General features: G+C 39.6%; 2 protein-coding genes across 2 annotated transcripts; both read right to left on the bottom strand.

The window, feature by feature from the left end:
- Positions 1-4,599: 4,599 nt before the first annotated feature.
- Positions 4,600-5,705, bottom strand: LOC144712111 (uncharacterized). Its single transcript, XM_078586296.1, has 2 exons — positions 5,078-5,705; positions 4,600-4,999 (listed from the first exon to the last, which is right to left on the bottom strand). The coding sequence occupies exons 1-2, from the start codon at positions 5,589-5,591 to the stop codon at positions 4,830-4,832; spliced, it is 684 nt and encodes a 227-aa protein (XP_078442422.1). The 5' UTR covers positions 5,592-5,705; the 3' UTR covers positions 4,600-4,829.
- Positions 5,706-7,451: 1,746 nt separating this feature from the next.
- Positions 7,452-8,773, bottom strand: LOC144712268 (DUF1499 family protein). The gene is made up of 7 exons (XM_078586496.1): positions 8,576-8,773; positions 8,427-8,483; positions 8,233-8,358; positions 8,024-8,096; positions 7,854-7,946; positions 7,666-7,779; positions 7,452-7,600 (listed from the first exon to the last, which is right to left on the bottom strand). Exons 1-7 carry the CDS (start codon positions 8,728-8,730, stop codon positions 7,547-7,549), a joined length of 672 nt encoding a protein of 223 aa, XP_078442622.1. The 5' UTR covers positions 8,731-8,773; the 3' UTR covers positions 7,452-7,546.
- Positions 8,774-15,152: the final 6,379 nt, after the last annotated feature.

The following is a 15,152-nucleotide window of genomic DNA, read 5'->3' as shown; positions in this document are numbered from 1 at the left end:
TGTTGCCCTGAGTCGTTTAGCGGGCTTGATTCGGGCGAGAGGTCCAGTAATTGGCTGCTCAACGCTCTGAAGCATCCACGATAAAATAGCTGAATCCAATGAATTCTACGCAGCATATTCTGGTGACATTGGACTGGGTGGCTCCATTTTCAGATGATGACTCAAGTTGTGGGACGTCAGGAAATGCTGGAATCCTGACGCCCACGACTCGTGGTTCTTCCCGTTGAAGATGTACGTTGATCGACTAAGTTGCACCGTGATTGGGTGTCTCAGGGGAGCTTGTTCAAGTGAAGACATAATCCCTGAAAAAGGATTTGACCCACTCGTGTTGTCCATGCCCATCTTTGGAAATTCTGGTGGAAAGGGATGCTAGTTCAGCGGGGCCGGATGGGCGAGTAGCCCTAGATCACGTTGAGATGAGCTGTGCCGAGAAGAGGGTGTCGATGGTGCTTGATTGGAGGGATAGTGGAGCCACATGCAACGCCAGAGGATGTCAAAGGAGTGCTAACACCAAATGGACACCACGTGACCAATAAAAAGAGTTGGCTGGAGGACACATCCAGAACGAATGCGAAGGTCGACCATGGAGGGCACCGGAGGTCGCGAAGATCCCCACCGTGTGGAGGATGCTGATCAGGATCTCCAGCGACATCTCGGCGAGAATGTCGCGGCGTGGATGACACACATGAAGAACGAAGGAATTTGTAGAACGCTCAGCGTGAAGAGGAGCAGGGATCCGATGAATGCTGGAAGCGTTAGGAGTCAAGAATGCTGATATGGAGCCATGAACGTTGGTTTCAATGCCTTCAAAAACCGTGCCCTCCCTCCACACAATGGATCCAGAGAGGACGCACGAAGCATTTCTGACGAGGAGACCAACACCGAGATCGCCGAGAGCCAAGAACTCCGACGAGGAGAACGCTCGACGACGAGAACGCTCGAGGAGAATGCTCGGCGAGGGGACGATGGATCCGGAGAGTAAGCAGAGAGGACGCGAGAAACGTGAGGGATCAGGAGAAAGAGCCGCCGATCGATTGCCAGAGAAGGGTGAAAAAAAATGATGGTGGCGGCGTTTATGTCTGCTCTGAGACCATGCGAAGAGAGAAAGTGGAATATTCAAGAAAAGAGAAAAACTTAGGGCAATGTGATTACTTGCCCGATACAAATAGAAAGAGAGAGAGAGAGAGAGAGAGAGAGAGAGAGAGAGAGATATATAAATGAGTAAGTGGGCTGGGACCCACTTACTCAGGCCCACACGTAGAACCCTTGTTTAACAACTTTCATATCTCAAATTTCTGGTTTAACTATGGCATTCAACAAGATATTTGAGAACAGAAAGAGTATCACTTTGCATTTATCTCTGAAAACAAAAAGAAGATAAGATGTAGGTGCACTTTTCAATGTGGAGATGTAAAATAAAATCCTGATTTTTCTGTAGAAGTCCTCATTGGCTTTTGACAGTAATTCAGTTGAGAATTTTTTTATATAATTTATTTTAAAATATATACATAATTTATGTTATTCATGACCCTTTTTCATCATTGATCCAATCATTTTCTGTTCAGCTGATATAATATATTCGACATACTAATGCTACTAATAAGTATCATTGGGGTAACTATAAATTTGTTATCATTTAATGGTTACCTAACATTAAAAAATTACATAATTACCCAAGTCATGATATATAAATGTAAAAAATGCAAATGTACATTTAATAGTCATAAATTTTCATCTCATCACTCAGTATCACACAAGGATATGTTTTAACATTTTACAATGGTGATATTCATTGGGAATTTTCAAGATTCATGTCGTTCTCATATATTTCTACAGTGACTCGATACAGTGTGTTATCTTAGAGTCACTTTTTAAACATGTTTAATGCAACTAATTCATATTTTAGACTTTTAAGCCTAAAGCTTTGATATACCAAAAATGTTTTTTCTAGGTTCACTTTGTCATTTTGGACGATAGGTCTAAGGGTACTCCCTCATTGTGCATGCCATTTTTAACCCTTTTACTTTTATTATTTACATGCTAGACGATTGAATTCTCATATATTCAAGAATCAAGGATAAGTTTATACAATTTTTTTAGAAAATTCAGTAGGACATATAGCAAAACCCTGATAAGATATTGGATTACAAATAAATTATATTGCCATAAAATGAGAATCAGGGATATTATTGAATTGAAACAATAAATATTTACATGGAGCTTAAGGGAGTTATAGAGTTTGTGATTTATTATAAATTTTAGGTGAATTACATGTTTGATATAGAATTTAAATTTTTATGACTGCATTGCGGCTTCATCTTTTTGTGTTAAATTATGTCAATTTGATATTGTAATCATTATTGAACGTGTTGATAATGGTTATAGTATGTATTGACATTTGTGTTGAGGAGAGTATTGAATTGATATTCAATGAATTATCTTATCAGAAAATAATAAACAGCTAGATAGAATCAGATAAAATGAGATTCAATGTATCTTGTTGAATTGGAATAAAATTAAAATATAAATATACATTAAGTTTTGGATTTTGATATCAAATTAAGTTTGTAAGATATGTATTATAGAATCAAAGTGTTCCTAATAATTTTATGGAATGATCCTCCTACTTTTAAATAGTTGAAAATCTTAAGATTGAAATAAATGAGTTCAATAGAATATTTGAGAAAATTTGAACTGTTGTGATGTATCTGGACTAAAATATTATAATTTTTGAACTGTTGTGATGTTTACAGTCGCACTTTGACTTTATCTTTTTTGTCTTAAATTAATTGTCAAGCTGAGATTGTAATGATTATTGAACTAGTTGAGATTTTTAAGAATATGTATTGACATTTGTGCTGAAAAGAGTGTTGAAAAATATATCTAGTAAATTAATTTATGAAAAATAAGAAACTGATCGACAGATTTGGCGTAAGCAAGAGTTTATGGATCTTGTTGAATTGAAATAAAAGGAAAAATATTTCCATTTCAACTTCATTATATTGTGTTAAATTATTTTCAAGTTGAGATTGTAATAATTATTTAACAAGTTGATATTAGTTAGAATATGCATTGATATTTATGTTGAGGAGGGTATTGAACTGATTGCGAGTGAATTAGTATATGAGACATGAGAAATGGATAGATAGACCCTGAGAAATTGAGAGCCAATGGATGTTCTTGAATTGAAATAGTAAGAAAATATTCCAACTCTGACTTCATCTATTTCCTGTTAAATTAATTCTAATATATATATTCCAATAAGTATTGACTAAGCTGAGATTGATTAGAATACTTATTGACATTTATGTTGAAGTCTGTGTTGATGTGATGTCGAATAAATTAATATATGAATGTTACGAAGCATATAGATAGATTTGGAGAAAGTGAGAATTAAAGGATCTTGTTGAATTAAAATAAAAGGAAAATATAACGAATTATATTGGATTTAAGGGAATTATTGAGCTTTGGGTTTGATATAAATTAGTTAGATAAGAAATTTGTGATGTAACCGGATAGAAATGTTAGAAGTTTTGAAAAAAAGAACTTGATATAGTTTGTATTAAGGAAAATTAATAGATATCTAACATGCTTTGAATCACATTTTCATGTTGGTTTTTAGTGACCTGACAACTTTTTAGCAGGCATTGAATTTGGATGAAGAAGCATTGCCCATGAAGCCTATGTGGTAAGAGGAGGAGAGCAACCCAATCCGTGAAGGCTTTGGTAACTAAAAACTTATTTATTATTTTATAGGAGAATTTCAAGATAATATTATGGAGTACCTAAATATCTCCGATCTCCGTAAATGCACCCAATAAACTTTAATTTAATAATAGGTATACCTTTTATAATTAATTTTAAATCATTAGAATCATTTATGATTTTCATAACAGCTGATTCACTGTCTACTTTTGATTTATCCATATTTCATAAGTATAGTAATGATTGTGTGCATTTAAACTACAAGGGGAAATGTGCATCAAATTATGTCAATATTTATAAGGAATGTTAAGGGTAATTTCAGGTTTTCTCATATTTCAAGTCAGCAAAAAGAATATTTATATTTCTATCATATTATTTCGAGTAAAGCTTCACTCAACAACATATCAAGGAAACATAAATTATAAGAGAGAGATACTAACCTATTATTGAATAAAGATAATCATATCGATAATCTCGGGTCAAATAATTCATTTTCATACTTATTTTACTTTTTAGGAGAATACATTCTTAATGTCGTTTTTTATACTACTTTTCTCATGAATTTCTATCAGTCCATGCCCTCTACAAAACTCTATTTTGGTACCGCAATCTCCAATTTAAAGCAAACACCTTTACCCAAACTCCAGACGCCCTTTAAAACGAAATTTTTGTTCTAAATATGAATGGCTTACAATTAAATATCAGGAATCCATTGATTATATCATCATCAGACATGGAAAACGTTTTTCTGACAATTGAAAGAAAGTCATTTTAAGGCAGTAGTTATCTTAACTCTAACGAGAACCAAAAACATTCCATATTCATTAATTGGATTGGAAATGTTTGTTTAATTTTGAGGATGAGGAGATGAGAGTAAAAGTTTGTACTCCGAAATAGTAAAAAGAGATTGTATACAATAAAAAGGAGAAATCTGTCGGCGAGAAATTACAGTGATAATTCGCCAAGAACAGCGTATAAATCGATTTCCAGTTTTTCATCACTTTTCTGAATCAACTCCACCGCCCAAAACAACAAATCTCTATCACAACATATTTATCTATTTCATCTATAATCGGATTTCAATTCTAGAGTTCGTATAGAGAATAAATGGGAGAATCGGAGAATCAAAGGCGGAAGGCTACGCCTAAGTATCTAGAGAGAGGGAGATGCACCTTGAAGAACCTATTTCCATCCTCTACGCAGCGGTCTCCGGAGGAGGCGTCGTCAACGGGCTTCGGACGGAGGAAGAAGCTGCGAGATCCCAAGTTCATCACCTTCTCATCTCGCCTCAAACCTATCACAAAAAAATCGAAAAACGCCTGAAAAATCAACGCAATCATTGGAGGAAGAGAAGGCGGAAACGAGAACCTACTTTCCATGCAAAACTGAGAGTAATGGAGTTCAAAAGCGACAGAATCTCGCTCCTGAAGCGCCGGCCGGCGGCCTTCTCCGACGTACGCGGCGACCGAAGCCTTGATCAGATCCTCCACAGAGCTTTCCGGCGACATCACGACGAGTACCGGCCACAGATTCCTCTGCACGGTGACTTTGAGAAGAAGTTTCGCTGGCTTCGCGCCAGATCCGGCCTGGCTTCCGGCGACGGCGATCGGCCTCGTCCGATCTGAAATCTGCAAAGAAGAAGTCCAAGAACGACGGATCGCGAGGCGATCATCCGCTTCCGATCTTCTCAGATCCGTAGAATTCATCCGATCATCCGCGACGAACAGAAGTTTCGTCGGCTGCGCGCCTGATCCGATTCCTCCGGCCTGACTTCCGGCGACGGCGATCGACCTCGTCCGATCTGAAAACTGCAAAGAAGAAGTCGAAGAACGACGGAGCGCGAGGCGATCATCCACCGCCGATCTTCGCAGATCGGTAGAATTCATCCTCGCGATCGATCGCTGGCCGGAGACGCTTCGCAGAGGAAGAGCGATGGATAATCTTCAAATGGACAAGTCCGCCACAGTCGCCGAAGTCGTTATGTTTCGTTAGAGAAAGGTCGGCAGAAGTGAGGTAGGAGATAATCTCATGTTACATAAATACCCCCCGTCAGGGCGATAATTACGCGAAAGTGCACACGTGGACGCCACGTGGCGAATCTTTCCCGCCAAAATTGAGTTTGGTCTTATCTCTTGCCGCCAGACAACTGGGAGTAACCGTCCCAAATTGATTTCTGCCAATCAGAGATTGCCAAGTGGGCACGGCCGGATGTTGCGGCCCCACCAGATTCATTTGACAGGTTTAAATAGTGAAATAAGTCAAATTTCACATCATATGAAGGTGACCCGGATGCATCTCTCTCTCTAAAACTCTCTAGCAATCTCTTTGAATTTTCTCCGCCTCTCTTGTTCTGTCTCTATCTCTCTCTTAATCTAGCATTCTCTCCCTATCAGTCTCGCTCTATGTCCCTCTCTCAATCTCTCTCTCTCTCATCAACTTTAATCTAGGTCTCCCTCTCTATCTGACTATATAATTATATTTATCTCTCTCTAATTCTCAATCTCTCTGTCTAGATTGTTGACTACTTTGTTAATCTATGGACAATTAAATATACCCTTAACATCCCCCAAGATCGTGATATGATCCTACAACCCCATGGGTATCTTCATCAATTTAGCTCATTACGGGTTCTTTAGTCATCTGATATATTTAGGTTGGAGCGTGTATTTGAATCTTATTACCATGCCCAAATGGTATGTATCTATCAATGTTTTAGGTCAGCATATGATAATTTATTTGCAAGGGTATCTGATGTTTAGGTCATTCGGGCACTTTAGTCATCTGATGTTTTAGATTAGATCACGCGGTGCGAATTACGTTACTATACCACCAAAGGTATCAATCTGTCAACGTTTTAGGTTGGGATATGATACTCCACCCCAAAGGATATATTCTGTAATTTAGGTTATTAGGGGCACTTTAGTTGCCCGATGTTTTAGGTTTCATATCGTACATGAAACATATTACTATACCCCCAAGAGTATCTATGTATCGATGTCTTGGATTAGGATATGATACTCTACCCCAAAGGGAATAGTCTGCAATTTAGGTCATAAGGGGTATTTTATTGATACGACATTTTGGGATAGATAGAGTCCTTTCTCGGTAAATACTTTTAGCCCTCTCCTTAGGGGGGTAGTTAAAAATAAGATCGGCCGCTTGGCTCACTGTCTATATCCTCTCTGTCTCAGTCCCATCCCGGACGTTTCGGCTATCACCTCACCAAATCTTCAGCCGGTTACCCTCCAATCCGATCCCTATCCGCTACCAATCAGTTATCTTCAAGTCTTCGACGATCCTCATCCCCGTGATCACCGACTCGTCACCACGCTATCATGTAGCTCGTCTTGAGTCGATCTCCGCCTCCTCCATTGGATATCTCCTCCTATAATTCCGCTACTACTCGCCAATCTCAGGACCATCTTACCATAAACCTCTATCCACATTCCTCGGTGCAAACCTACATCAAGGTTCTTATCAAATCATTCTATTTACCCCCTCGAAGAGGCCATGGACCGAGGTATGTTTTACATTCACGCGAAATATATTTTCTTCTAGTCTCCGACAATCTCCTTCCCCGTGTTTGCCAATCCTCCACCACGTCTTCACGTGGCTCGTCCCGATCTCACCTTAATCCTGTCCTTCCTTGGTGCAAATCTACATCAAGGTTCTTATCAAGACGAGATGGACCGAGGTATGTTTTGCATTCATATGCAATATGATCATCTTACTATGGATATCTACTATTTAGTCCAAGATAGTTGCATTGATATGACCACCGACAAGTCAACTACTTCACAAGTATGATATTTCATGTTTCAAAATTTTGGATCTTCGAAGCTTAGAAGCTGGACTCCGACGCCCATCCCTTCTTCTCCAAGTTCAGCCGAAGCGCCTGCAGAGAAATCTCAGATCGGGGGAAGATTCAAAGTCCGACAGTGAAAATCTCCATTAAATTACCTTGATTCTCTTCTTGTTCACGCCGAAATCGAGAAATCCGAGCCTCGATGCAGACCGATAATTCACGATCGGCTTCTTCCCGGGAGGAAACCAGAACTCCACGTCGTCGACGAACTGGCCACAGATTTCGAGCTCGAAGTGAGAACGAGGAAGAAAAATGGCGAGACGGGGAAGAAGATCGAACTTACTCCCAGTAATGGGCTCTCGTACTCAACTCGGAGGTAGTCGTCCCTCTTCTCCGCGATCCGCGGCGTGAATCCGTCTGGTTTGCTTGATTTCACCTGAGAGTTGCAGAGATTGAATAATCTTGATCTTCGAACAGTCTCGGCAAGAAGAATGAACAGTATCCTCGACGAACCACTTCGAGGAGCTCCGCCATGGCCGCTTCCCTGCTCTTCGTCTTCCCTCGGCCATCTTCTGGACTGTAGTTCCTGCGAGTCGACGAGAAGCTTTCTCAAATCCTCTATCCAGTATACAAAATCGTAGAAAACATGCCAACATTGCAGATTCATAGCCAACGGCGATCCGATCTGACAATAAATTTGAAGAAAAAGATTCGTAGATCACCACGGCGGCGCGAAATGTGAAGAATCGCCGACGTCCTCGGAGGTGGACAAGCAGTTGTTCGTCGCGGGGCATAGCGCTAGAGAAGGAGGACTCTTCTGCACGCCGAGATAGCTCGGTTTCGTTCCGCTTCAAAGCAGGATGATACATCAAGAACTAGGGTTAACGCCGGCAATCTAGGGTTTCACAATTGCAACCTGAAATGGAAGATGGCTGCGAGCGCGGCGAACTCGCTGGTTCTGAGTATGATTTCCCTGAGAAAAAACGCAGATTGAAGCTGAAATCCGATCGAATTGATTTCCACAAACGTGGAAGAGTTGTAGAAGTATGAATGTATGATCATCACCTCCGACCAGCGGGAGGCCGTTCTCGATCTTCTTCCGCCGGTGAACGTTGACAGAAGATCAATCCTCGGCGACGATGGAGACGAAGTTGCAGGCGAGAGGGGCGGGAAACTGACAGTAATGGCGATGGAGAAGAACGCGTCGTCGCCATCGCCATCTCCGACCACAGAAGAAATCGCTGATCTTCCTCATCTACTGTTCTTCCGAATTGTAAGATTTATACCTGAATATTTCTCATTTTAGAAATTCGCCATTTTACTATTTTTTTTGAATTATAGATCAATCCTCGTTTTTCTGTTTTATTTTGCGTAATTATATGGGGCAGTAGAATTTTCGTAATGTCCGCTATTATACCTGACCATTTCTTTTTCTTTAATTCGTCATGTTATTATTTTTGTTGATTTTCGTAATTTCCTGTTTAAAATCCCTGTTTTCTGTTTTGTGTAGTTAAAATACGAGGGGCTTGATATTTTTCACGTCTTCCGATTTTATACCTGAATATTCCTTATTTTTAAAAATTTGTCAGTTTATTGTTTTTTTATATTTCCATAACTTCCGCAGCTCCGCTATTATACCTGACTAGTTCTTTTTCTATAATTGATCGTTTTATTATTTTTGTTTATTTTCGTAATTTCCTGGTTAAAATCCCAGTTTTCTGTGTTGTGTAGATAAATTTTGACGGGCTTGATATTTTTCACATCTTCCGATTTTATACCTGAATATTCCTTATTTTTAAAAATTTGTCAGTTTATTGTTTTTTCTTATATAACTTCCGCTATTATACCTGACTATTTCTTGTTCTATAATTCATTACTTTATTGTTTTTGTTATTTTTCGTAACTTCCTGTTTAAAATCCCCCTTTTCTGTGTTGTGTAGTTAAATTATGACGGGCTTCATATTTTTCACATTTTCCGCTTTGATATCTGAATATTCCTTTTTTTAATTTTGTCAGTTTATTGGTTTTTTGTATTTTCATAACTTCTGCCATTGTACGTGACTATTTTTTTTTCTTCAAATTCGTCATTTTATTACTTTTTTTAAATTTGTCATAATTTCATGTTCAGAATCCCTGTTTACTCTGTTGAGCAGTTAAACTAGGAGGGGCTGGATATTTTTCACATTTTCTGATTTGATACCTGAATAGTCCTTATCTAAAAAATTGTCAGTTTGTGGTTTTTTTGAAATTTTCATAAGGTCCGGTTTAAATCTCTATTTCCTGTTTTGTTTAATTCAATTATGAGGGGCTAGAGATTTTTCAAAATTCCAATTTTATACCTGAATATTTATTATTTTTTAAATTCATCTTTTTACTGGTTTTTTTAATTGTCATAACTTCCTGTTCAAAAACCTCAAGTTCTTTTTTTTAATTTAATTATGAGGGGTTAGATATTTTACACCTCGTTTAACCTAATTTATTCATATTATATGAAATAATATTGAGAACTTTTTATATAATTTTATAGTAGAAAATTATCACTTAATTATAAACTAAAACACCTTGGGCAGTGATTTGGGAGCTCCTGTGACGGCATACAGAGACTGATGTGAGTGGAGTGGAGCGGATGAAAGAGATATTGTGACGAAGACAATGACGGATATGCGCTGACAAGCAGCGGAGGGGGACGAATGATGAGGATTTTAACGTCGCTGGTGCAACAGAGACGAATGGGTATAGGCTCTAACAAACGGCGGAGATGGGGGTGGTGTGCATTATAGTGGAACTGTTGGCTACCCCTAATGATGACCTACAAAAAAAGACAGAAATGTGAGTTAGAAAATCACAAAGATTACACTAACCTCATTGCAACATGTCTCATGGGACAAGTGTGTCTTTTCTTCAGGTATCTTGATCTGAACATCACTCATTCAAACCTTCACTCTTGGAGTACAATAACATGCCCAAACAATACTTTAAATCAGAAAATCACTATGGAAATCATAATTAGAAAAAAAATACAAGGGTTCCTTTTTTAAAATGACTGGGCGTTGTATTTGTAGATCCAAAATGGTGAATGGGTAGAGGATGGAAACATATAACTACCATAATTTTTTCAGGCCGAAAACTCCTCCTCAGTCGTCAGGTATCATGAGTTGAATTTGGAGTAATCTAAGTCATCTGATTTTCGCCCTCCTTCTATTTTTGATCTCCTCTTGTTTGCTCTCTCCTCCAATTTGTATGGCGGATGGCCAGCATGGTACGTACTCATATTGATGGATATTATGTAGCCATCAAACCAATCACACTACCATGTTTATTTAAGTTCAGTGAATAAAATATTTACGTTCATTATTATTCTGTGTGATCTTTATGACGAAGTCCATAAACACGTGCAATGACTTAGTGAATTATGATGAAATCATAATACAATGATCATTAGTCTTTAAACATGTTTCTAAATATTATTATTCGATGTATAGTCAAGACGGACATCGAATTATCCGGATAGAATAACACTAGTTGATCCTACTTATACGATAAGTATATCTGATCATGTGGCTATTAGTGTGGCGACTCTGAGGACAGCTAGTGGGTGCTTTTTGGAGAAAGAGTTCACTTAATTGATCCGTACAAATCCCTAAAGGGTATTATACCTAAACATCAATCGAGTTGATTCATGTCACGGTTGTATACGTGATCCACTGACATAAAATACCAAAGACATCTTGTGAATGGACGACTACATTTTTACTATGACTTACGACCCTCTAATCATGGGATTCAAACAAGTCATAGCTCAGATGTAGTATGTGTTGGGTTTTGTGCTTTGGTTCATCCATGGAAAAATACGTTCCATGGATGCGGAAGCGTGGTCAATCAATTTTCAATCGATCTATAAAACAAAACATTTGTAGTACCTTTTGAGGAACTCGTTCCACCCTTGACTTTGCCGCTCCGAGATCATTCTGAAGCCGTTCACGTGTTCGGCCTCTAGAAGTGTCCACGCGATCACTCGGCGCTTGGATCTTCACGTCTTCTTCTTCACTTCTTCTTGAGAATCTTGAAGATCTCCTCACCATGAAGACACTCTTCCTTGGATGAGTGTAGAAGAGAGTGGAGAGGGGGGGGGCTCTCAAATGAGGCTTGCATGGGTGCTTAAAATGAGACCCCTTTACCTCTATATATTTCACTTAAGATTTTTCTCAAAAACCCTCCAAAGAAAAATATATCCACCAGTGCCCTTATGACCTTGTGCGTGCGACCCTCTAGGCCCATGTATCGTTCTAGTTAATAACTTTAATCACCCAATAACATTTATTAACCAACCTTATTAATTAACTATATCAACATATAGATTAATTAAATAAAGATTGATTTAACCCAATCGATAGTTTAGTTTCCAGCCCATCGGGTGCCAAGCTACACCTTGTGCTCTAGAAGATACCAAGTAGTCTCAAACTCTCTCATGGAACCTTAACTATCATCGGTTACCATATATGTATAATCCATCATCCGTGCGAGACTCTCAAACGACTTAGAGCATGGTTTGTCGTCAAACCCTAATCCGTCATTCGATAAATACTGATGCGTAACGAGGATCATTGGAGAACGCCTTCTCCAATATCCTCACTACCCTGGCCAAGGCTTTTCCTGCATCGTCTTCCTCGAGTCAATCTCCTCTTATACCGAGGGCAGACGATCCCATCTTGACCACTCAATCATCTCCGTAAGCCTTTTACTACATCCAATCTATAACTTATTTGAATCCCATGACTAGAGGCTCGTAAGTCAAAGTCAAAATGTAGTCATCCACTCACGAGATGTCCTTGGTGTATCAGGTTAGTGGATCACTTATACAACCTTGACTTGAATCAACTTGATTGACGTTTAGGTATAATACCATTCAGGGATTCATACGAATCAATTCAGTGAACTCTTTCTCCAAAGAGCACCCACTATCTGCCCTTAGTGTCGCCACACTAACAGCCACAAGATCAGTTATACTTATCGAATAAGTACGATCAGCTAGTGCTATTCTATCAAGTTAATTTGATGTCCGTCTCGACCATCCTCGAATAGGAATATTTAGAATACATGTTTAAAAACTAGTGATCACTGTATTATGATCTCATCATAATTCACTAAGTCGTTGAACATATTCATGGACTTCATTATAAATATCACACAGAATAATAATGAACGTAAATATTTTATTCAATGGACTTAAATAAACATGGTAGTGTGATTGGCTTGACAGCGACATATATCCATCAGTATGAAGCTTGAGTGGTCAAGACAGGATCATCCGCCCTCAGTATTATACCTAATGGTCAATCAGGTTGATTCACATCACAGTTGTGTAAGTGGTCCTTAGACCTGAGACACCAAGGACGTCGTGTGGACAGATGATTTTACTTTAACTATGGCCAACGAGTCTCTAATCATGGGATTTTAAACGGGCTTAGTTCGGGTACATCAATAAGTTCACGAAGATGATTGAGTGGTCAAAATAGGATCATCCACCCTCGATATAAGAGGTGACAGCTCAAGGAAGACAATGCGATGAAGTCCTTGGCTAAGGCAGTGAAATATCGGAAAAGTAGGGAAGGTCGTGCGGTCCAGTCCTATTTTTTTGGCCAGCGTGCAATTTTTTCGATCGCACAAAAGCATTGATCGATGTGCGGTCCGAATTTGTGCGATGAAATCGGACCGCACATCACACAAGATCAGACAAAATACAAGCGGGAGGGAAGAATATGAGAACAAGAGAGGACTGGACTGCATACTCAAGAGAGGGAGGGAAGAGTGAGCGGGAGAGAGAAGAGAGACATAGAGGTAGAGGGGGAGAGGCAAGAGTGAGAGAGAGCAAGGAAGAGGATGGGAGAGCTTAGCGAGAGAGAGAGAGAGAGAGAGAGAGAGAGAGAGAGAGAGCGTCGTCTAACTGTCTTAAACAAGAGAAATAGAGAGGATATAGAAGAGCTCGATAGTGAATCAAAGAAAGAGTGAGAAGAACGCCATAGGCCCAAAGAGACATACAAGAGAGAGAGAGAAGAGCACCATAGAGAAAGAGAAGAGCAATAGAGTGAGTAACGAGAACCAAAAGAGTGAGAGAGAGAGAGGAACGAGAGAGCGAGAGAAGATCACCCGAGAGAAATAAAAGAGAGAGAGAGAGGAACGAGAGAGAGAAGAGCACCAGAGAGAAAGAGAAGAGCGATAGAGTGAGTAACGAGAGAGAGAGAAGAGCATGAGAGAGAAAGAGGGAGAGAGCGGAATGATACAGAGTAAAGAGCATGTGAGAGAAAGAGGGAGATAGAGGAGAGCAAGGAACGAGAGAAAAGACTGCGAGGGAGAGGGAGAGGAACGAGAGAGAGACAAGAGAATGAGGAACGACATAGAGAGGAACGAGAGAGAGAGAGAGAAGAGCACGAGAGAGGACGACGAAGAGAGTTCATTTGAAAGCCTTAACACATTACACTAAACCAGACATTCGCACCGCACAGGCCCATGGTCAATGTGCGGTGCAAAAGACTGTAGAACTGTTCGACGTGCGGTCTGGAAAATCGAACCCTATTCGCACATCAAACCCTTTTTGCACCGGTTGCACGAAAGGACAGACCCTACAAAGAAGTGTTCTCAGATGATTTCCGAATGCATCAGTACTAACTCATATGACCGATTAGGATTTGATAGTTGACTATACCTTAAGTCATCCAAGATACGTCTAGTGGATGAGGGATTATACGTACACGATAACCGATGACGGACAAGTTCCATGAGTGAGTCGGTATACACTCCTTTGTATCTTCTGGAACACGGGGTGTAGCTTCGCACCCCACGTGTAGTTAAATCGATCCGATGTTAATTTATCTATATGATGATATAATTAATTAATTTGGAAGGCCAATAAAGGTTATTGCCCGATGGAGTCGTTAACTAGATTCAAACATGGGCCTAGGCGGTCACATGCAAATGGTCTTTTGGACGATGGAAGATATACTTAACTTTTGGGGGGTTTTATGAAAAATACCCACTTAGTATAAATAATGGAAGGCCCTGGACGAAATTAACCCAGGCCAGAATTGTTTAGGGACCTTTCCCCTTCTTCTGCCTTCTCCCCACACCCCTTCTCCATCCACGATGAGATCGGACAAGGTAACGACGATGACGAAGATTGAACGGGGCTAGTCAATGAGAAGGAGGAGATTCAGTGTGCCGATGATCGTGTGGATACGTCTAGAGGCTGCACACTTGAGCTGCTCGACTTGTCTTACTCCGATATCCAAGAAATCACTGATGCAATCCATGCAAAGATACTTCATTTTATGATTTGAATGATGACATTACGATTCCGCAACGTGACTTCCGCTGCGTGGAATCCTCATCTTCATCCGTGTCAAGGCCTATAGAACCCAACATAAAGCACATACATGGGAGGTGATGTGGCTAGTTCTTATTGGGAAGCGTTAGTCACAACGCACATGTAAGCGCGTTTAATATGTATCACGTTTTTTAATTTCTTTCTATTTTAGCAAGGGGGTACGTGGCGCGCCAGGGACATACCGCAAATTGAATTGAAATTTCACCAGCCAATCAGTAGTCGACACGTGATTGCGTGTAGGAAAAAAATAATTAAATTAGT

Source organism: Wolffia australiana, chromosome 14, assembly GCF_029677425.1.
Source record: "Wolffia australiana isolate 7733 chromosome 14, ASM2967742v1".
In the NCBI taxonomy this organism is placed as follows: domain Eukaryota; kingdom Viridiplantae; phylum Streptophyta; class Magnoliopsida; order Alismatales; family Araceae; genus Wolffia; species Wolffia australiana.
This window is presented reverse-complemented; position numbering and strand designations above follow the sequence as displayed.

Excerpts from the sequence above, each read along its gene's own strand:
- LOC144712268 (XM_078586496.1), bottom strand. The coding sequence starts at position 8,730 with ATGGCGATGGCGACGACGCGTTCTTCTCCATCGCCATTACTGTCAGTT. Across the intron at positions 8,484-8,575 it reads CGGCCTCCCGCTGGTCGGAG|GGAAATCATACTCAGAACCA; the intron begins GTGATGATCATA and ends GTTTTTTCTCAG. Across the intron at positions 7,780-7,853 it reads ACGAGAGCCCATTACTGGGA|TTCGTCGACGACGTGGAGTT; the intron begins GTAAGTTCGATC and ends ATCTGTGGCCAG.
- LOC144712111 (XM_078586296.1), bottom strand. The coding sequence starts at position 5,591 with ATGAATTCTACCGATCTGCGAAGATCGGCGGTGGATGATCGCCTCGCG. Across the intron at positions 5,000-5,077 it reads CTCTCAGTTTTGCATGGAAA|GTTTGAGGCGAGATGAGAAG; the intron begins GTAGGTTCTCGT and ends TTTTTGTGATAG.